The sequence below is a fragment of the Nyctereutes procyonoides genome, unplaced genomic scaffold (assembly GCF_905146905.1).
Source record: "Nyctereutes procyonoides isolate TBG_1078 unplaced genomic scaffold, NYPRO_anot_genome, whole genome shotgun sequence".
Classification (NCBI taxonomy): Eukaryota; Metazoa; Chordata; class Mammalia; order Carnivora; family Canidae; genus Nyctereutes; species Nyctereutes procyonoides.
In genome coordinates, this window is record NW_026575159.1 from 3,230,936 (window position 1) to 3,255,449 (window position 24,514).

Genomic DNA, 24,514 nt, shown 5'->3' on the forward strand with positions numbered 1-24,514 from the left:
ACTACCTAAAGCCTCAAGTTTGCAATCTAGGCTAAAAATTCAAGAGAGTAGAAACTGCCAGGAGATTCCCTATTTTTTTCTACCTTGATCAGTCCAGAATTGCTATAAAAAATAACTTTCCTCTTAGTATTTCAACACATCTGCTACTGGTTCTAGCCAGGACCATGTAGCCCAGAGGAGCAGAGAAATGAAAAACATTTCACTAAAAAGAATAAAACAAGTTTTGCAATACCTACAAAAATGCAGGGCTTAAGTTTATGTGGGAGGCTCGAGAGAATTCTTCTCAATCTACACTAATTTGTTTTGTCCTTGAAATATATACATAACATGGGAGTACTTTAATGACTAAGAAAACAAATAAAAAAGGTTTTGGAATTGGAAAGATTTCATCCTTACCTTCTCATTTTACTTCTGAGGACCTGAGACTTGGAAAAGTGAAGTAACTTGCCCAAGGTCATTCAGAAAATAACTACAGATCCAAGTCTAGAAATTATGGCTCGTGACTCCCAGTACAAGGTTTTACCTATTACATCAAACTCCTTCCTAATAAAGATGTTGGCCAAAAGTAAATTTTATACAAAATGATATTTAATGGCTATATTATTTTCAAGTTTTCTAATTTTGGTTCAAACATTCCATTCACCTCTTCACGTGGAATCTCTTCCAGAACAAGGCTTTAACACAGCCATAGTCAGTTCTACCCTCAAGGTATCATTCATCCCCAACCAATAATATGCAGATAATCAAATATGAAGAATATTCCCAAATTGTGCATCAATATTATAGTAAGATTATAACTATAAGATGTACATTATAAACGGCTAAATATTATCATTTGTATTTTACTAATAGAGTTTTTTTTTTTTTGTTGGTTCAAAGAAGGACTACCTTTAGGCTTGTCATTATACTATCTGTGATAAGGATTTACTAATCTAGTTAATACCATGAAAAATAAAGGAATATATTTAAAGAATAATGTATAACCGAGAATAGAAAAATATTAACATGCAAAATAACTCATCTAACAAAACATGTTCATTCAATAAACTATGCCTTTCTAAATTAGGCTGAATATTTTTTATATAAATTTATTTTTCTTTTTATACCTTAAAGTAGTACAACTAATTTTTTTCCAAATGATAAATCTTTATTCTTTTAGCTATAATAATACAACATTTTTAAAACTATGCTCTATACATGTCTGAGTTGCTAGCAAGGAAAGGGCCAAAAAAATATTGCAGTAGGTTCCAACAGCTGCTTCAACCAAAATATATAAGCTTTATGGATTTTATACATTATGATATTTTGTATGAATTTTCTTTATAAGGTTACATATTCTGCTGCAAAAACAAAAACAAAACCTTAAGTGAATTAAACTTAGTGCAACCAATAATGGGACAAATTGACTATTTGTGCCTTTGGATGTGATAAAATGGCAAGTACGATACTATTTATATAGCATTTTTGTCAAAAAGACTTAATTTGAATCTCATCAGGAACGAATAATAAGATAAATTGAGAAAGGGACTTTTTTTTTTGAGAAAAATTGACCTAGATTGTTTAAGAATATTTATGGTAGATATGTGGTAGATCACAGATATAATTAGTGACCCTGGACTGGGGCCTGAAGCCAAATCAATAAACAGACAAAAATACAAATCAGTAGAACACTTCAGGAACAGTGGGGTATAGTTTTCAATATTGAAATATAATTAATTTTTTTATTAAAACCAGTAATAAATTTCTTGAGCGTGATGAAAACTGAATTAAAAATAAGTAAATATTTTTCATGGTTACATGGTATTTAAATTTGTCTAATACAAAGTATGTTTGCATACTCTTTCTGATTGGATCCCTATAACTAAATGGTGAGGATGATAGGAGAGAGGGCGTTATTCCTATTAAGGATGAGAAAACTAAGGTATAAAAGTGATTTATCCAAGGTATAGCTAGATTGTGCTACTGTCAATTTGGTTAATCTGGGAAGTATGTTTCCCAGAATTTCCCTTCCTTTTATGGTTCCAAGTTAGAGATGACCAAAAAAGGATTTTGTGTGAGATCTGGAAGGTGGAAGTGAAGCAGTAGTCTGACTCAGACCATCAGTAGATATGGCAAAGATGCCTGACAGTTCCCAGCTTTGCACTACCAGTCCTTTTCCACTTTGCATCCAGCTTACTTTCCCATGCTGTCAGTGGCTCCAGACCCACCATCAGATGCTTGCTTGGTAACATAGCTACACTGAAGTAACATCTTTCCGTTTATCTCCCCGCTTTGTGGTCCTCCTCTGGACATCCTTGATTTCTTGAATTTCCCTGCAAGCTCCAACTGGTCTAGCACCATGCCAGGGTTTTCAAGCATTTGTGTTACTGAACCTTTTTAAAATTTTCCACCTTTGCCTTCCAGACCTTACTTCCCCAGCTCATTTCATAGTGGTATAAAGTATAATGTGTATAACAAATCTGTTATTTCTGTAATGCTGATGGCTCTGTTCTTCTGAACAATGATACAACCAACTTGGTTTTATGGATATTGAAGCCACACTTCACTATTTAATAATTTCCGGATCTTCAGATTCCTATTCCAAAGCACTTCCTAGTAGATCATAACATCTCCCCAAATCCACAATTTGTTATTTTTGAAGCATTTGTTATGGTAGTAGTGTTTGTGCATTTGCTTTTTAACTCTGAATATTAGGACCAGCAAAGTTTTCATAAGTAAAAGGTCACTGTAAGCCCTAAACTGATGTTTCCAGGAGACTGATAGTTTCTTTTACTAAAGTATTTAATAGATCAAAACTTAATTATTTATCAAAGAAACAAGGAGGCATAAAATGAAAAGGAATATATACACAAAGATAACTCTAGGTATATGGAACTTTATAAATACTTAATTTATAGACAGAAAATTGAGAACAAAAGAGAAGATAATGCCCATGGGCATTCAAATTATTAAAGACAGAAATAGGATCAGAAGAAATAATTTTATCTGTTAGAATATGTGGTTTAAATGCATTTAATTCTAGAAGGTAACTCCTGGATTCCCCTTTATGGAGAGATGGCCATATGAGGGGCAGTTATGAGATCAAAGCCCAAATAACTGACTCATATTAGTAACTGTGACTTTGTACCATGTCTGTTTTCTCATGTAAAAACAAGGTATCTGATTCATACATGTGCTCATCAAATATTAGCTATTATCTGTTACTTAATATTTTAGCTAACTTAGGTATATATCTTGAATTTTGATAAAAATGGTTCCTATACTTGAGAAGCTTAGAAATAGTAGAAAAGGGAAACACATAGTTATTTAATAAATACTTATAATAGAATGTGGACACTGGTTAGTTATCCACAGATTGTTATGGATCTATGGGAGCATAAAACATCCAAACTGGCCTGAGAGTGAGGGTGATGCATTTTTCTGGGAAATCAGTGTAGGGAGACTTACACGGGAGGGCTCTCAGGATCAATCCCTGTGGCAGAGTGAAAAAGTAGTATTGAACAGAGAGAGGGTGGTTCACACACAGTTACAGTAAAGAGCTCAGCTAATCCCAAGTGGCATTCTGGAATTGGGATGACCCTTCAAAATTGTCCCAAATTGGGGCAAAGAGTGCTTTATACACTGTTATATTGACTAATCATTGGATGCAATCTGTCTGCAGGAAGAACAGTGACCTTCAGTGATGTGACAGCCACAGGCAATGCTCAGGCAGGGGACTCTGACCACAAGCTGTAAATCAGCAACATTTCCAGAAGTTGAGAGGAGTGCTATAGTTCTGAAGGGAGACTATGGGTGAGTTCACACATTACAGCACATATCATAATAGAAATATTGGGGGAAAACTTCCTGGAACAAAGGAGAATCTTAAAGGTTTAGAACACGTATCCAAAGTTGAGTTTATGTGTGGGGGTAGAGATATAACATTAAAAAAGACATAGAAGGTTTTGAGAAATTGCAAGTAGTTTCTAGAATTTAATCATAATGAGGGGGTATCTGGTTGGGTGAGGTTGTAGGAGAGTATATTAGTGATAGCTGAATGAGTAGGTAGGGCTAAGTCATAAACACTTTTAAGTGACAGACTTTAGCCTACAGATTTTTTTTTTTTAATGAGAGAGGGAGAAAGCGTAAGTGGAGGAAGAGGGGGAGAGGAGACAGAAAATCTTAAGCATGCTCTACACTGATGTGGGGCCCTATCTCAAAACCCTGAGATCATGACCTGACCCCAAATCAAGAGTTGGATGTTTAACTGACTGAGCCACCCAGGTACCCCTAGCCTATAGTTATTTGAACATTGCTTAAATATATGAATGAGGGCAGAGACCAAAGTCATATTATCTTTTAGAAAAACCATCCTAACAATAGTGTGGGTGATATATTTGAAAGCATCAAGATTGGAGACAGGAAAGCTGTGCAATAGTTTAGGTGTTAGATGACGAGGGCCTGAATAATACTACCTCTCTAGAGGAAGTATTTAATAATTTCACATTAATTGTGTGTTATTTTACATGATGTGTTTATCATGACACTCTCACATTTTTTTCTTATTTATATTCTCCTAGGTTTCACAGATTTTATTTTCTATCTGAGAAGCTCATTTGGAGTTTCCTTAGAGGATACAAGGAAAATATGTTATTCTATATACACACTGTAAGCTTATCTATCCATTCAACAACACTTACTTTTATCAGTATGTGTCCAGAGCATGAGAAAGAGTTTTTAAAATTAGATTTATACATTATGACCGCAGCTATTATAACAGTTTCCAAAATAAAATTTCTATTAAGACAGGATACTTAAAAAAAACTCTCAAAAAATCATCTGAACTTAATTTGGAAGAGGAAAAAATATAGAAAATTAAAAAATATAATAAAACAAAAACCTACATGAATTCCAAAGCTGTGTTTTTAGTTGAAATTTATTTGAGTTTGAGAAGTCAGTTGACCAAAGCCTCAGTTTCTTTATATTTAAAATGTATCTAATAATATTTATATCAAAAATTCATTGTGAGGATTGAATGCCTAAAGTGTTAAAAAAACCATTTCATTAATTATAAAATGGTAAACAAATGCTAGTATTAGTCCTTTTAATGAATTACCACAATGAGACATGCCTTCCTAATTCAGAAGGAAGAGAAATAAGTGGGGGAAAAGCAGCAGCAAAGTTGGACATCTGGAGCTCTAGCTCAGGCCACACTTGGTGTTCCTGGCTGAGCGAGTGATGATACAGGTGGGGAGGGAAGTCACACGGGTATACTACCTTTTCAAGCTTCTGTTTGATTTTCTCTAAAAGAGTAAGGAAGACCATTTGATAGTGTGCTTATTTTAAGTAAGTTTTCACCAGAATAGGTATTATGTTTTAATGAGTTTTAATTTCCCATTTGATGCCAACATGAATTTTATACTTAATAGCATGACAAGGTGATGATTACAGACCTATTTTCTGTTAGGTCCTGGCAGGAGAGAGGTCCAGAGCCACCAACTTTAGTACAGCAGCAATGCAAAGTAGAAACCACACCAAACTAGGTAGGAGTCAAACATCCCATATTTAAGTCTTTCTCCTTCCTTGGGAAAAATGTTGCATATTTCTGGATCTCAGCTTTCTTTGCTTGACAACCCAGAGGTTTGGAATTAAAGTATTAACTGCCTTCTGGATTTATAATCATAGGTCTCAAGGTTTACAAAATGGGGATCCCAGAGTGTGTGGCTCACTCTATCTGGGAAGACTTGCTGTTCAGTCATAGATGTACATCAGATGGGTGAAGGTCAGACTCATACAGTGAAGGGATGGGAAATGGCTCAATGTGGGCAGTGGGGCATTCTAAGAGGAAACATGTGCTCCTTCCTCACACAGATACCAGGATGACAGTCACACCATGCACCCTGAAGCCTACTTTGGATTCTGACAATTTTCCTAAACCTTCCCATGCACTCTTTGTCTTAATATCACCCCAGCTTCACAAGCACATGCTCATACACACACACACACACACACACACACACACACACCTACCTACCTACTAAGAGCTAAGAGACATTTTGGAAAGGAACCAAAGCAAATTCTTCAGGAGCCTAGAAAAAGACTAGACTAATTATTTGCTAGTCCTATTGTCAGGCTGTCTGACATTAGCCAAGTTTCATATAGTTTCAAGTTTCAGGTCAAAACATTTACATAAGAGTACCCCTGATGTTTTACAGTGGTTTCTCTTGTTATAAAACTCCCCAAATATTGACCTCTTTGGAAACATTTCTTCTTACACTCCATTGCATTTTATAAATGTCTCTTCTTTGGTTTCTTGAGTTGCCATTATGTACACCCTCACCACCCTCCCTTGAGACGATGAAAACTCTTAGATTCATTTCTCATCCCTCTGTTGTGGTGACATCATCACTGTTTGTTAAGAAAATGATTCTTATGTCTCCAAGGATACAATCCCATGCATAATATATTAAAATGAGATGTGTTCATGAAAATGTCGTAGATTCAAACTCTACAGGAACAGTATGTCTCAGAAAGACATAAGCAGCAGAAACAGCTGAGCTACAAGATGGCCACACAGGTTGGAAAAAGAGGAGGCTTTGGTTGCTGCAGTTGCATTTGCTCAAAGCTAGGTGCCAACACTTTAATGTACACAATCATGTTTTCAAAGCTGATATAGAATCGTTACAATATGGAGAGTTAGAAATCATTGCAAAATTAATTTACTGATTATGAAACCCCGTCATACACAATTACTAAGGACCTGCTATGTGCCAGATATTGTGTTAATGAGTAGTGATATAAAAGTAATGGAAATACATTCCCTGTTCTCAAGAAATGCCAGCCAGTTATTTAGTGACCTAGCTAGTTACAAAGCTGAACTCTGAGGTCTGGGAGACTAGAGATCTCATCACTGACTGCAAAATTAGCAGTGTCTAGTAGGGTTCCTGGAACACAGAAGTAACACAATAAGGGTTTGGGGAATGAATTTACCATACCACATTACTTGTTAGCCATTTATTAATGTTTTTTTTCCTAGTGTACATGTTGCTCATTGAAAAAAAATCAGAGATGTTAATAGGAAAGTGTATAGTTTGTCTGCTTGTACATCCAGAATTTTGTGTACATTGATCCGATTATTTGAATTTATTTTTGCCTTCACATTATTTACCAAAAAGTTCTAAATTATGCCCCACTTTATCTTTTATGTAAATCATAAAAAACATAACATTTTACCTCTTCTTTGCCACTTTCAAAACAATGTGAAAGATAATAATCTAAGAAAGGTAAATAAAGTTTAAATAGGGGATCCCTGAGTGGCTCAGCTGTTTAGCTCCTGCCTTTGGCCCAGGGCATGATCCTGGAGTCCTGGGGATTGAGAATCGCATCGGGCTCCCTGCATGGAGCCTGCTTCTCCTTCTGCCTGTGTCTCTGCCTCTCTCTCTGTGTGTGTGTTGTGTCTGTGTGTGTGTCTCCCATGAATAAATAAATAAAATCTTAAAAAAATAAAAATAAATAAAGTATAAATATAACACCTTTTGATAGAAAGGGGTACTTAATTGAAGTACCCCTGAGTTTGAGTCAATTCTCTGTCATCAATTTTGTGCATATGAATTTACAACACCGATCTCATCATAGTAACAACAATAAGAACTACAACAATGATAATATTGTGCTGGACTTAATTCCTCATCCTCTAGAACCTGAGCCAACATTAAAACAATCCATCTGTGAAAATTGAAATTTAATGCTTTTAAGAAGTCTTGACTGAGTGTTTTTGTATCACTACCATAGGCCTAGACAACCTAATTTTCATTTTGAAGCATGATTTGCATCATTTCCGTCTTTTCCACTTTTCCACTATAACTAGTAGGTGGTGAGGCCCAAGGTAGCTGAGCCCTACATGAAAGGAGACTTACCTGTAGTTCTGCTTTTCGTTTCCTATGTGGAATCTGTCATATTGTGAATAGGCTCGGTTTCCTTCCCAGTCCATTAACTCAATTCTTAGTGTGTACTGCCTCTGACTGGTAATGGCAAAAATAAACTCATTCCCCAGCCAATATTCGCCAGAGGGATTTCCAAAACCCTACGAAAGACGATAGACATGTGGTTGTTATTTCAGAGAAAACTTCTTCTCAGGTTTAATATTAACTACATCCTAAATAATAAGAAAACCTTCTTTAAAAGTAGATTACTTTTCACATTTTTACACACTTTTTTCCAATTACTGACTCAGGAATTTTCTGTTATGTTTCCCTCCATTGGGCCTTATGTCAAATTCTTATTACAATAAAGGCTGATGTTCAAAGCTGTGGAAGTTAAGATGATTTCGGATTAAATCAATCTGGTTAATAGGTTTGATCAGTAAACACTTCTCTGTCACAGCTTACTTTTATATACATATATATAAATTTATTTTTATTGGTGTTCAATTTGCCAACATATAGAATAACACCCAGTGCTCATCCAATCAAGTGCCCCCCTCAGTGCCCGTCACCCAGTCACCCCCACCCCCCGCCCACCTCCCCTTCCACCACCCCTAGTTCGTTTCCCAGAGTTACGAGTCTCTCATGTTCTGTCTCCCCTTCTGATATTTCCCACTCATTTTTTCTCCTTTCCCCTTTATTCCCTTTCACTATTTTTTATATTCCCCAAATGAATGAGACCATATGTTTATCCTTCTCCGACTGACTTATTTCACTCAGCATAATACCCTCCAGTTCCATCCACATTGAAGCAAATGGTGGGTATTTGTCGTTTCTAATGGCTGAGGAATATTCCATTGTATACATAGACCACAGCTTCTTTATCCATTCATCTTTTGATGGACACCAAGGTTCCTTCCACTGTTTGGCTATTGTGGACATTGCTGCTATAAACATCGGGGTGCAGGTGTCCCGACATTTCATTGCATCTGTATCTTTGGGGTAAATCCCCAACAGTGCAATTGCTGGGTCATAGGGCAGATCTATTTTTAACTCTTTGAGGAACCTCCACACAGTTTTCCAGAGTGGCTGCACCAGTTCACATTCCCACCAACAGTGCAGGAGGGTTCCCCTTTCTCCACATCCTCTCCAACATTTGTGGTTTCCTGCCTTGTTAATTTTCCCCATTCTCACTGGTGTGAGGTGGTATCCCATTGTGGTTTTGGTTTGTATTTCCCTGATGGCCAGTGATGCGGAGCATTTTCTCATGTGCTTGTTGGCCATGTCTGTGTCTTCCTCTGTGAGATTTCTGGTCATGTCTTTTGCCCATTTCATGATTGGATTGTTTGTTTTTTTTGCTGTTGAGTTTAATAAGTTCTTTATAGATCTTGAATACTAGCCCTTTATCTGATATGCCATTTGCAAATATCTTCTCCCATTCTGTAGGTTGTCTTTTAGTTTTGTTAACTGTATCTTCTGCTGTGCAAAAAGCTTCTTATCTTGATGAAGTCCCAATAGTTCATTTTTGCTTTTGTTTCTCTTGCCTTCATGGATGTATCTTGCAAGAAGTTGCTGTGGCCAACTTCAAAAAGGGTGTTGCCTGTGTTCTTCTCTAGGATTTTGATGGAATCTTGTCTCACATTTAGATCTTTCATCCATTTAGAGTTTATCTTTGTGTATGGTGCAAGAGAGTGGTCTAGTTTCATTCTTCTGCATGTGGATGTCCAATTTTCCCAGCATCATTTATTGAAGAGACTGTCTTTTTTCCAGTGGATAGTCTTTCCTCCTTTGTTGAATATTAGTTGACCATAAAGTTGAGGGTCCACTTCTGGATTCTCTATTCTGTTCCATTGATCTATGTGTCTGTTTTTGTGCCAGTACCACACTGTCTTGATGAACACAGCTTTGTAGTACAACCTGAAATCTGGCATTGTGATGCTCCCAGATATGGTTTTCTTTTTTAAAATTCCCCTGGCTATTCGGGGTCTTTTCTGATTCCACACAAATCTTAAAATAATTTGTTCTAACTCTCTGAAGAAAGTCCATGGTATTTTGATAGGGATTGCATTAAACGTGTAAATTGCCCTGGGTAGCACTGACATTTTCACAACATTAATTCTTCCAATCCATGAGCATGGAATATTTTTCCATCTCTTTGTGTCACAGCTTACTTTTGAAAATGTTTCTAAAATACTAGTTAATTGAATATTTTGAACATAATTTAAATGTTTTCAATCAATATTATCAGGGTATTATCAGATAAGTTATTTAACAATATTATTATTTTGTTGTTGTTGCTATTACTATTATTATTAAGGAATCAAATTATGCTTAGATAATAACTTATATTACTAGACCCCTGACTTTTCTAGCTTTAACGTTTTCATTTTTAAATATTAATAAGCAAGCCTGCAAATCCAGGACTAGCGTCATTTAAATGCTTTACTGGTATAGATCTGGTGTTGAGGCAGAAGGTTGACCTGGAAGAGTTAGTGCGTGAATCTATCTGGCTGCTCTGCACCTGAATCTTAACATGACTCTTGTTCTCCTTAGGGCAATCCCAGTCATGGTCGTTAACTGTTCAAAAATTGTTTCTTTGTGGGGAAAGAAAAAATAGTCTTCAAAGGAAATCCAGCTCTTAATGTTAGTTACGTTAGTGATAGGAAAATAAAGAACTCTAAGAAACTGCTGGCATTCTAGATTTGGGTATTCAGTTTCTGAATTCCCAAAAGTATTCTTGGTAATGTTTGAAGTTGAGTGCAATTCTTGAACTACATATTTGTCTTACTGACCAAACTGTGAGCTCCTTGAGGACAGAAGCTGTGCTGTATTTGTGAATCTTCAAAGACTAGTGGAATGCTGGCATATATACTGGGTACTCCATACGCTTTATTGAAGTTGGAAGGAAAGAAGGAAAGAAGGAAGAAAGGGAGGAAGGACAGGAGGGAGGCAGGTGGGAAAACACTATTGCACTTTATAATGACATTGAAGTAACCCTAAAACATATTTCTTGTCATAGATAATTTGGCTGAGTCTCAGGGAGGTGTTTTTTTTAAAAGTGTCCAGGGAATCATAATCACTGGAGCTCTGTCTGAAAAAAACAAAACAAACAAAACAAAAAAAACAAAACTCCTAGCTCCACAGTGATTCAAAATATTTGAGAACTAGTCCATGAATCTGGATTCAAACAAGTTCCCCATTTGTCCCTGTGTACATTAATATTTTAAAGGCACACTGCCAGCATCACTGGAGATACTCTGAAGTTTCAGAAAGAAACTGATTCTGGTAATTGAGGTGTTCATTTATAATGGTTTTACTTTATCCATGTTAAGAAATATGAGGGTAGGGATCCCTGGGTGGCTCAGTGGTTGAGCATCTGCCTTCAGCCTAGGGCATGATGCTGGAGACCCAGGATCGAGTCCCACGTCGGGCTCCCTGCATGGAGCTTGCTTCTCCCTCTGCCTATGTCTCTGCCTGCCTCTCTCTCTGTGTCTCTCATAAATAAATAAATAAAATCTTAAAAAAAAAAAGAAATATGAGGGTAGTACTAAGATAATCACAGCACTCCTCCTTTTCTCAACACAGATGTAGAATTTGGAAACCTTGATTTTTTTTTTCAAATTTAGTGTATATCAACTTTATAGAATTATAACTACAATAGAGGTATTCTTTTAAAAAATCTATTAAGATTCTATTTTTGTTTAAAGATTCTATTTATTCATTTTATTTGAGAAAGAGAGAGAGCAGAGGGAGGGGAAGAGGACAAGAGAGAAAATATTTTTTTTAATTTTTATTTATTTATGATAGTCACACAGAAAGAGAGAGAGAGAGAGAGGCAGAGACATAGGCAGAGGGAGAAGCAAGCTCCATGCACCAGGAGCCCGACATGGGATTCGATCCCAGGTCTCCAGGATCGCGCCCTGGGCCAAAGGCAGGCGCTAAACCACTGCGCCACCCAGGGATCCCTGCAAGGGAGAAAATCTTAGGCGGATTCCACACCCAGCATGGAGTCCAATGAAGAGCTCAATCCCAGGACCCTGAGATTATGACTTGAGCCAAAACCGAGAGTCAGATGCTCACTCAACTGACTGAGCCGCCCAGGCACCCCAACAGTAGAAGTATTCTTAACTTCTTTCCCCTTTAACAAACTTAACACATGAATCACTGTTCTCCACTCCTTCTTTAAAATATATTGATATCCAGAGAAAACTAAATGCATTAAATACATTTGTATACTACTGTCTCTGCCAACTGAGTTACTTACTAAACGTCAGTTGTGTTGGTCCCCAAAGCATTTACTCTAGTTCTGTTATTGTAATGATAAGACTCACAATTTTATGTAAATAAATTAAATATTAGTGGGAAAAGGGGTCATTTGTTTTGTTCTGTTTTGTTTTTGATAAAACTTAATTTAAACATTAGGTTTGCTCCATAAAAGCAAATCACCAAAACAATGCGTTTGAGTTATGTTTATTGCAGCAATTCTAAAAGACTGGAAAAACAAAACGTTAGAGGATTTTAACTTACTGCTTTGTGCATGTTTTACTTGCTCTGGTTAAAAAAAAAAAAAACAGAAGGTAGAAATTTGATGCATTCAATTACGGGAAAGTTCTAAGAACCACTGACTCAGAATTCCAGGCTTTGGCCCTACGTTTTAAAAAATGGGTACATGAACGTGTAATTGTATGCTTAGAGTTAAAATGAAATGCATTAGTGTATGTAAGCACACTTTTAAAGTCAACACCCTTCATCTGAATGATGGCACTGGGTGTATGTATGCTCCCCTGAAGACCATCTACTTATAACTCAGAGCAAAGATGTAAGACCTATAGAAGTCAATATTCCAGGGTTCTCTTGCTTCTCTGTTCCTACGATGCACAAGTCATATTCTGCCAAAGTTCCACAGTGACAGGGAATATTACAGCAATTAAGTATGTGCTAAGAATTTTATACATTTTCATGGTGGTAATACTACATACCAGAAAGAAGAGTAAAGCTTACCTTCTCTAATGAATAAGCAAAACAGAAAGTTAGAGGGTACTGAAAGTTAAAGAATTAGCACATTCTCAGTTGCAGCAGCCACAGGGAAGAAAAAGAAGACTGCTGGGATTTTCCTTGCATTTTCTTCTCTGCTCAGACTTGTCAAAACTCTCCTTCTAGCCATTTGAGGATTCTCTCTTGTGAATAGTTAGGACTCAGCAATTATGCAAAATGTGAATAAGGAAGCTGGGAATGAAGAAGTGTTAAGTTTTAGGCCACACATCTCTGTGCTGCTGAAAGCTCTGCATGGATAAAACTATCCAGCTTCCCCAGGAAAAAGGGGCAGTGAGCTCTAGTGAGTCTCAGAAATGGATGAACATCAGTGTCATTCCTATAAGAGCCTCCATCCCCAACTCACAGGCTTGTACTTCCCTCTACATGGAGACTGACATCCCTCCCTAAACTGTTTGGTTTTTCTGAGTGAAAAGGGAGGAAGAAGCAACTGAAAGGAGACTAACAAAATTTGATTTTAGAAATAAAAATTCTAGTTCATGGACCTTCCCAGAAAAACTGTCTAAACATGCTCTATCCTGGGAATAAAATGTTTGGCCATGAGAATTGAAATGGCTGTTAGAGAGATAGGGTAGGGAGGAGTCTTTCTAAAAGCTAAGTGCAGCCATGCGGAAACAACTGTTTTATCCTACAGTTGAAAAATAAGTCAAAGAAAGGAAAATGGGTTCCCACATTAGTAAACAATCTGTTGGATAGTTTATCAGGCACACTACAAATCCACTGCCTAGAAACAAAGGCTTAGCTTTGATTAAATGACATCTACTCCCTATCTCTGCTCCAATTTGAAGCGTTGCTCTGCCCCATGTTTGCTGAGGAACCTCCTATACTACTTCGTAGTCTCAGTTTCCTTATCTGCAAAACAGGGATTAAAAATGTCATTTCTATATATAGTGTTGTGAGAAAGAAATAAGATACCTAAAGTATTTAGCTCAATGTTGATACATGAGAACAACAAAAATCTAGACATTGTCATTTTGGTTAAAGGACATATCACAAATACATAGTAATTTTCTGTTTACTTGCCTCTCTCCCACCAGACTTGTGAGCTATTTGAGGAGAAGCAGGTTTCTTTCTACTTTGTATGAGAAAGGGAACAAAAATCATCCAGGATCATGTCAGTCTGAAAATTAATAAGGAAATACTGAAACAATTATTTAAAAGACTTTCAGATGGTAGGAACTAATGTATTCTTCTGACAAGTTGAGTGTTGTTTTATATAAATGAGGACTGTAATTTTAATTATTAAACAAGAACTTAAAACCACCTGGTTGACACTGGGGCTGAACTGTGACATAAACCAACACCTAGACTACTTTCTTACTCTTACTTTTGCTTCTTAAAGCCAGGGAGAGGCTGTGTCCTCTCCAACTCTCCCATGGTCCTATTTCTTTGAATCTCTTCCTCTCTATATCTCCTAAGTTGTAGGATCTACAAAGAAGTATTTTTTGAGATCTTAAACTTATGCCAATAAACTGATAGTTTTGACATTTGCTTTCCACCAAGAGTGCATATCAGAAACAGCTGTGGAGCTTTTTAAAACTAGAGATGACTTGGTTCCCACATGGAAGTTCTGACTCAGGATATTTGGGGTGTACTTAGAGATATTCACCTCCAAAAGGTTCCATAGGTGAGTGTGCTGTGTACCATAGGTGGAGAATCATATAATTATGATGTACAATAGCTATTCTGAGTGCAAATGAAGAAGACTATATTAACCAAGATCAAATTATCTGAGTGGTACACAGGAAAGAGAGAGGCATTAAGCCTCATCTTTATATGGGGCTCCATATTAGGAGCCATGTTTTTATTATGTATTATGGGACGATCCTTGAGGAAAATGTATACTGATGCCTGAAATGGAAAGATATTTCCTAAAAATCCCCTAAAAATAGTTTTATACATTACTGCACATATAACAGCTTACCATAGTCTATACTTTATTACAAAAGGCCTGTAATATCTACATAAAGAAACATAAAAGCTTATACAAAACTTAGTGCTGATGCTAAAAAAAAAACAGCAAGTCTCTATCAAAACAATAAAAAATAGCAATAAAAATAGAATTTCTTCTTTTCTATAAAAAAAAAAATACAATGATGCTAGGTCTGAACCTTCCATGAAAACTATTATGTTTAGTTACTTCAATCACAATCATATGCAAGATTTGATACCATAATTCAGACAGATTGGTAAGCTTCTCCTTTAGCTCTTTAATAAAAAGCAAAAAGACACTGGAACTTAACCTAAATTAATGCTGACTTAAAGTTGGCCCTAAAAGTCTCATATTGTTAATAAAAAATGCATATAGAAGAAAGATCAATAGTCATTAGTTTTTGCCAAGACCTCCAGAAATATTCAGTTTTGGTTGTATGTATGTTTCCAAGTTAATAAAGTAATTGTCTCTGATGTTTTGCTGCCTTTTTTTGGGGGGGGGTCTGATAATGCTCATAGGAAGTGTTGACTTTCTATAGCTGGAACACAATTGAAACCAGACACAGTTAATGTATTCAATGGGTTTCATGTTTTTTTCATATAAACAATTAAAGAAAGTAGATATGAAGCTGGGTTACTGATCTGTGGCTTTTCAGGGGTGCTTTAATACACAATTTAATCATGTATCTCCTCTAACTGCTGAGACACTCAGCCCATGAAAGATCAAAAGAATGATTTATTTCAACATTTTAAATTTCATATATATTTTTCTCTTTTTCATGTGAAGATGTTAAAAAGCAGTTGAAAATATGCTCTTAATTTCTTTCCAGAAACAACTCCCAGAAGGTATGGCACTTAGATCGAAATATTTGTGTCAATAGGAAGTTCTGTTTATGGGGGTAACTGTTTTCAATACAAAGGCAGGTTGTCTCCAGGGCATTAGTCACTACCTTCTATAAAGTTAGGCCACTAGGATACTATTTGGAACTCCTAGCTTGATTTGGCTTCATCTATGCAAAAAGTACTGCTGATAAGTGTTATTGCTGGAGGCCACTAAATGCTATCCTCATGGCTTGAAAGAGTTAATATAGTTCCCTAAGTGCCTCATTAAAAAGGCCCACTGCAGACTTCTCTCTCAGCAAACATCTTTACAAATCCATAAACCAGATTTTGCTGAATCCCCTCATAAAGAAGGTTAAGTGAAAACAAAGCTCAGGTAAAAGACTTTTGTAGGCTTAAAGCCAATGTGAAGCATCAAATACACTGCAAATCTTCCATGTTGAGAGAGGTTCAAAAAATAATAAATTACAATATGTATTTGTGATTCATGTGCTGATAATTTTAACATACTGTTCTGGAAACCTTATGAGAAAAGAGGCAGCCCATAGATAGTAACCAGAATGAAGGGAAGGAGAGAAGTAAGGCAGAAAGGGAGGAGGGGGGGAGAATTTTATTTCAGTATTCAATACTCAAGAAAGAGGTGAAGCATCTTGATGTACACCAGTAGATTAGGGAAGATTGAGGAGGAAGTGGTGCCTGCCAAGAAGTTCGTGTTTTCCCAAAGGACACGCACCCTAGCAGCCAGTTCTCCTGATCCAGGGAACAGAAGAGGGTGTGACTGATAAGAACTGGCATAAAGGAGCCTACATTCATTCTTTTTGGACTCATGCTATTTGGTCTTTAGGTTAAATCTCTGGAGGAAAACAACAGAAACACTTTCTACCATGTGTTTTGGTGAGATTTAACCCAGTTGTGACATGCAATGAATTCTCTTAAAAAAGCAGTTCCACTCATTTTTGCCAAAATGTTTCAGATTTCTGGAGCTTATGTCAATTTTCTGATCATGTAGAATTGACACTCAGCTGATACACTGTTCTAGTTTGAATGAAATGGGATGACCTTTCTATTTTTTAAAAAAGGGAGGGGGGTAAACTCCCCCAAAATCTAAATTAAAGAATAATTCAGCCTCAAATGATGAAAAAAATTGCTTAAAAATATATATATCTGGTAAATACTTATAAGACATGAATCAATGCTGTACTTCACATGTCAGTCCATCTTACTCAACAGGCCTGTTTGCCAAGGCAGCAGATGGTAACAGATAATAACTCAGCATTTTGGAAAGTCACCACAATGATAACTTTTTATTCATTTTTCTATTGTCATTGATATTAATAGTAATATATTTCAGATTTGCCTAAACCTGTATCTATAGTCTGATTCTCAGATGACTTCTTCACATTCCGTTTTAGTGGTGAAAGTGATCGTGAGTCAAGTAGTTTGCAAAATAATATTTTTGGCAGAGCTAAGTAAAAATTCTGGAGTCTTTGATGTCTTAATCTTGGGTAATTACTCCTGTTTATTGAAAATTTAGTGTGCCAAGTGCTTTATTTATATCTAATCCCCACAACATCCCTGCAAGGAAGGTGAGATATTATCATTAATGTCTCCTTTTAACTAATGAGGAAGTTAAGGTATGGGTTAAATGACTTGCCAAAAACCACTCCATGTGTAAATGGTAGAGCAAATACTCAAACTGTTGATATAGACATAACGCAAGGTCCGTTTTTGGAACTTAGATTAATTTTTCCCATGTGTTCTTAGAATCACATAAGCAGAAGGAGACCTTAAAGTAGAACCAATATTCTCTGTAATAATCCTGATGATTTGCTATCTACTAGGGTTTTTTCCACTGAAGAGAGGTCCTCACCACTTAATAGACAGTCCATTCACGTTAGACAGTCTAAAGTCATTAGAGAGTCTTGTCTATAAGCAATCACTTTTCCCTCTCTAGAATGTTCTTCCATTTGTCATGGAGCTTCTCTCTTTAAAGCAGTGTTAAAATGCAGATTCTAATTCAGGAAGCCTTGGATGGAGTTTAAGATGCTGCCTTTCTCATAAGTTCCCAGGCAGTGTTAGTGCTATTGGTTTCTAGACCGCACTGTGAGAAGCAGGCTCTAGTACATCTACCTCCAACCAATCAATTTAAATAGCCATCAGACAGGTTTATACCTAATTCTCTTTTTTTCCTCTAATTTAGAGCCCCATTAATTCATCCTGCTTGCACCTCATAGGATAAGTTCATTTGTTCAAAATCCACCAGAAATCTAAATGTGAGACAAGATTCCATCAAAATCCTAGAGGAGAACACAGGCAACACCCTTTTTGAACTTGGCCACAGCAACTTCTTGCAAGATACATCCATGAAGGCAAGAGAAACAAAAGCGAAAATGAACTACTGAGACTTCATCAAGATAAGAAGCTTTTGCACAGCAAAAGATACAGTCAACAAAACTCAAAGACAACCTACAGAATGGGAGAAGATATTTGCAAATGACATATCAGATAAAGGGCTAGTATTCAAGATCTATAAAGAACTTATTAAACTCAACAGCAAAGAAACAAACAATCCAATCATGAAATGGGCAAAAGACATGAAGAGAAATCTCACAGAGGAAGACATAGACATGGCCAACAAGCACATGAGAAAATGCTCCGCATCACTGGCCATCAGGGAAATACAAACCAAAACCACAATGAGATACCACCTCACACCAGTGAGAATGGGGAAAATTAACAAGGCAGGAAACCACAAATGTTGGAGAGGATGTGGAGAAAGGGGAACCCTCCTGCACTGTTGGTGGGAATGTGAACTGGTGCAGCCACTCTGGAAAACTGTGTGGAGGTTCCTCAAAGAGTTAAAATACATCTTCCCTACGACCCAGCAATTGCACTGTTGGGGATTTACCCCAAAGATTCAGATGCAATGAAATGTCGGGACACCTGCACCCCGATGTTTATAGCAGCAATGTCCACAATAGCCAAACAGTGGAAGGAACCTTGGTGTCCATCGAAAGATGAATGGATAAAGAAGCTGTGGTCTATGTATACAATGGAATATTCCTCAGCCCTTAGAAATGACAAATACCCACCATTTGCTTCAATGTGGATGGAACTGGAGGGTATTATGCTGAGTGAAATAAGTCAGTCGGAGAAGGACAAACATATGGTCTCATTCATTTGGGGAATATAAAAAATAGTGAAAGGGAATAAAGGGGAAAGGAGAAAAAATGAGTGGGAAATATCAGAAGGGGAGACAGAACATGAGAGACTCGTAACTCTGGGAAACGAACTAGGGGTGGTGGAAGGGGAGGTGGGCTGGGGGTGGGGGTGACTGGGTGACGGGCACTGAGGGGGGCACTTGATTGGATGAGCACTGGGTGTTATTCTATATGTTGGCAAATTGAACACCAATAAAAAATAAATTTATAAAAAAAATCCACCAGAACTTAAAGTATATTCCTGATGTAAATGGACTATGGCAGACACCCTTGAGTTCTGAGTTTTCTGAGACCACAAACTATTACTGTATCCTGAGTACACTGGTCTGTTTTTAGTAGCCAACAGCATGAAATGAGCTTATAGTCAAGTAAATCTATCCATATTTTAAATACTAGGTTCTTAAGCTAATTTGTCACTTTTATTCTATTTTCTCACTTCATTTTATGTATTTTTGGTCTAGATGAAACACCACATTATCTCTGTAGAATCCTAGCTTGTTTGCTGTGGCCAAGACATCAAGTTCCAACTTTGTGTAAACTCAAAAATTTATAAACCTACATTCTGAGCGTTCAACTGGGTATCTGATAAAAAAATATATTGTAGACACAGAGACACCACAAGATTCCCCCTTCATTTATTAAAACCCTTTTAACTGTCATTTGACCAACTATTAACCTAATATATAAACTGTTATGCTGATTAGCTACAGTTTTTACACATTTTCTAAAAGAATAACAAGACAGAACTTAGAGCAGTACAACATTTCTCTTCACCTTTTTCTTTACCTCTTGAGAGGAGAACTTGTCAAAAATTGGCCAAGACAAGAGTTATCCAGAATATTTAGATATAAATATGAGAATAAGTCCATAAATGGAAGTGTTTTCCATTACTGTATCTTGACATTCTGTCAGCATATCTTAATAGTTAATATTGTAGGCATTGACTATATGGTTACTGGATTATTCATTATTTAAACTATCTACTATATTATCTTGGAAAAATTGATCTCTTAACTTGCTCACTTTCCTCTTAAAATGGAAACAGCTAATAGTTTTGATATAAAAAATAAGTAAGAATTTATGTATAGAGCTGGCTCATGTTAAGCACTGGAAAGGTTAGCTATGATGATAGTGATGGTGACCATGATGTCTGCTATTATTTTGGATGCCCTGAATGAACCATACCTCACAGTTCATACCCTTGTGTACTCCTCGCATTTTGGATGTAGACTGGCCCTGTTATTAACTTGAACCAAAGAAAGCAAAGGAAGTGACACAGTGCAATTTCTGAGTCTAATAATCCTTTAAAAAGGTGTAGGAGCTTCTATTTTTATGCCTGAGGGATGCCAACTGCCACATAAGAAGTCTGATGACCCTGAATCACTATACTGAGACAAGCCCAACCCAGCCACATGGAGGAGCTCTTAGTCAACACCCAATAACAACTCACCATCTATTTGTGTGAGGCCACTATTAGTACCTCTCTATAATCCACAGCCCTGCAGGCCTCCCTTGTCCTGGTTCATGTACCCAGCCTGGGTCTGCGTGCTAGCTACCCCCACCCTCATTTGACCAGGAACAAATCCAGATAATACATAACAGTTCACCAAATAATTTCAGTAATACATTTTTCTTTCTGATGCACATATGGAAATCATTTCCTGAAAATGATTTATGAGTGTTTTGTGTTTAATAAAAATAATGTGACTAATGTATATTTTATTTTTTAAATAACTGAAAACACCTAAAAATACAAGGGTTCATCACATAGTGTGGTGAAGATAACCTCATCTTACCATTTTATATTCTTTCCAACCTCTTTGGAAATCTAGACTTCCATCTTCACGATGTTGTATTACAGTCCAACCTCCCCCAGTAAGATCCATATTGCAAAATACCTGATAAACACAAGGAAAATAAAGTCAAGTGAAAATTATGTCTGCTTTAAAGAAACAAGTATCAAATATGTTTCAAAACAGAAATAGGATGGGTAGGGCTATAGACAAATTGAATAAAAATTACTATGTTGAAAAATATTAATTTAGATAGCTTATCATTTTGTCTTACAGTAGAATTGTTTTTGATTAAATTAATTGTGAAAATTCAAATTAGCCAAGTGAAAATAGTCAGTCTCAGATTATAAAAATTTTTTTAAAAATCTCTGTCTTAAATGGTAACAGGCAATTAGGTATATTCAATTTTTAAAAAGACTATATAGGCTTCTAAAATTATAGACCATTTTATTGCCAAAACTTAAGACTCATAATTCTTAAATACTTAATTAATTGAAATGGTAATATAATAATAATAAATGTTTTGGAAAAATGTTTTTTAGAAAATCATATATGTTTAGATGTTACATATTTCATTGCACATTAACTCCTATACAGTTACCTACTACAATAATTATTCTTGATGGTTCAGTATTACATTAGAGTCAAAATTTGCTCTGCAGCATATGAAAACATATTATTTGCTTGAATTTTCATCACAAACAATAGTAAGAGAATATGACATACTGTATTCCTTTTGACTGCGACAAGCATTTCTCCCCTATGTGGAAAGTTATCCAACACTTTCAAAGACTTATGCTCATTTCAATTATTCTAAAATAATAGTGTTTATTTAGAAATTGATTCATTTTCCCCAGAGTCCACACAAGGAGAGAAACATATCTGTAATGGGATTATCTTTAGAGAGTAATCACCATACTTGACATAGCATGGATCTGGCAGTTTGATTATTCAAGGTCCTTGCTATGGAAAACACCATTTCCTAGGCAATTGACAACTAGGGAATTTTGGAAGCTGGCTAAAAGTGTAGATATGATGCAACAATAGCAGACAGGCTGTGTGGGCACAAAGCTCCACTCCAATTAAGGGAAAAACATAAAAACATCAAGCATTTTCCCTGAAGCCCTCAATTTGGAACATAAATGGCTAACGGGTATGAAAACAGTGGCAACAACAGTCATTTGGAGGAAAAACTGTCCATGTACTTCCTCAAAGTGAAAGGAACTAAGAGGTCAATACCTATTTGTGAGCTTAAAAGCTAGGCAAACTGCTCTCTAGAGGGCACTTCCTCCACTTTGATAATACTCACCCATCAGTATGTCTTTATTGTCCTCAGGAATCGATTTACTTCCAAAATTGTAAATTATAATTCCACTCTGTCCTGAGGTTCCCCCTCTACTAATCCCTTAACCATTCTGTACCCACTCTCTGTCCTCAACACAAACTCTAGCTAGTCTTCCTTCCTTCTCAATTCTAATTGATTTATTCACTTATTTTTTACTCAACTGGCATTTTTTGGCATTGATTCTGTTACAATTTGGGATACTGTGATGAATAAAATATGGGTCTTGTCCTCAAAATGCCTAAAAGTTTCAACAGTGACTGTTCCTATAGGCTTAAAGAGATGCAGGAGTTCACAATTTTCAACTCCAGTGACCTGAAGAATGATACAGATTGTGATCTAAATGAGAAATTTAAGCAAAAATCTAACATACAAGAAAATAAAATTATGATGGTTTTGGACACACATAATTTGAGGTTGCAGAGTCATCCAGAAAGGGGGTTTATCAATCAACTTGAGATGATATAGTTGAGGTAGATTAAGGATAAGAACATGGATAATAAAGGAGTAAGAAAGGAATCACCATTAACTTCTGTTAACAGCATGCTTGCTGTTAAGTGCCAGATAATTTAAACACTTCATATGTATTTTCTAACTTATGACAATGATGTATGTTTGGTCATAACTCCCACTTTTCAGATGAGAAAAGCAATTCTTAGAGTATTTAAGTAACTTATCAATGGTTATTATTATTTTTTAAAGATTTTATTTATTTATTCATGAGATACACACAGAGAGAGAGACAGAGACATAGGTAGAGGGAGAAGCAGGCTCCCCACAAAGAGCCTGATGTAGGACTTGATCCCAGATCCTGGGATTATGCCCTAAACCAAAGGCAGACACTTAACTGCTAAGCCATCCAGGTATCCCACCAGTGGTTACTATTACTAACAAATCTCGGATTCAGGATTTGAACCCCATGTCTATCTATATTGAGAGTAGTCTGCTTGAGAGCAGTAGTTGATAACATGAAAATGGATTATTTAAAGGAGTAAAGAAAAAGTGGAAAGAGATGTATATGTGCAGGAGGGAGGAGGATCCGAAAATGGGCTTTGGTAAATTGATGGAAGTAAAATAAATCAATAACCTTTAGGTAGGCAGGGACTTATATATTATTTGTCACCGTCCCCAGTGCCTACAACAGTGCCTCACCTATAGCAGGTACTAAATGAATATTTGTTTAATAAAGAGAGATGCAAGAAGGAAAGATAAAATAGGAAAACCTGATTAATGTAATGAAAGCTGAAGACAGATTTTGATTTGGGGAAGTGATCCACTTAATCAAATATTCCAGAGAAGTCAAGATAAATAAAGACTAAGAAAATACACACTTAAATTTAAAATGAAGGCATCATTAGTGACCTTGAAGAGACAGACTGCAGGATTCCTATGAGAATAAAATCCAGATGGCACAGTTTAAAGAAGGCATAATAATGATCCAAGACATGGAACTTTATTGGAGATTCTTAAATAAGAGTAAGTGAAAATGTCAAGGAAACATTTGCTAGAGGAAACTAGTATAATTTGTTTCTTAATTAAATTTTTACCTTGCTTTGACTGGTTAATCTAGATTTTTTTCCTAGATTTTTTTCCTTAGTGGACACTAATTGCCTGGAAGTTTGCTAACCTGTGTTTGCAAAGTTATAAAGTCCACTTACATACTCAGGGAAAGGAATAACTACATTTATAAATATATAATGTGCAGAGGAAACTATTCTTCACAGTTTTGTTATTACTATCATCTATGTTATTAGAACTCTATGCACTTAAAGTTTTAAAATCATTCACAAATTTTTGAAAAAGACAAATTACCTTTTAAACAAATGTATTCAGTGACTTGAGAATGTTAAGATGTGCTGAGAACACTTTTTAGATAAAGGCCCAGAAAGAGTCAGACTACATAGGGAAGTAGAAGTTACCTGGATGGATTACTGTTTTGGGAGAGCTGAAGTGCAGAGACGGTAAGAGGTCAGATATATGCTCCATAATTCTTATTATGACTCAAGAATAACAGCAATGATAATAGCTGCCATTGTGTAATATGGTCACAATACAGCTGAAGGGCATATTGGATAGGGGCATGGACTCATGTGCCAAATTACCTGTGTTCAAATCTTGACTCTGTTGTTTCCATTGCTTAGGATCTAAATGAGTCAATGCATATAGAATTTTTAGACTAGTGCTTGGTCAATAATAGGCTCATCTTTTAGACGTATTCTACATAGAAGATAGTATGTATTTACATTATGCATTATATACTCTACATATAATATCTTATACATAAAGCATAGTTTACTATTATATATGGCACTGCATTCAATTTATTGTTTATAATAAGAACAATATGGAATGTACAATGCCAAAACATGTAGTAGTTCAATAATTTGTCCTTATGATCACCAGCTTAATAATATATATTAACATATTTTATAT

The 24,514-nt window shown here is 36.1% G+C and overlaps 1 protein-coding gene across 5 annotated transcripts in view; it reads right to left on the reverse strand.

The window, feature by feature from the left end:
- Positions 1-24,514, reverse strand: part of ANGPT1 (angiopoietin 1) — a 242,052-nt gene that overhangs the window by 25,626 nt on the left and 191,912 nt on the right. For all 5 annotated transcript variants that reach the window (XM_055313861.1, XM_055313860.1, XM_055313863.1 and 2 more), the window contains exons 6-7: positions 20,743-20,844; positions 7,896-8,062 (exon numbers count right to left, since the gene is read on the reverse strand). In XM_055313861.1, coding sequence (XP_055169836.1) covers positions 7,896-8,062; positions 20,743-20,844 — 269 coding nt within the window. The remainder of the gene's footprint in view (positions 1-7,895; positions 8,063-20,742; positions 20,845-24,514) is intronic.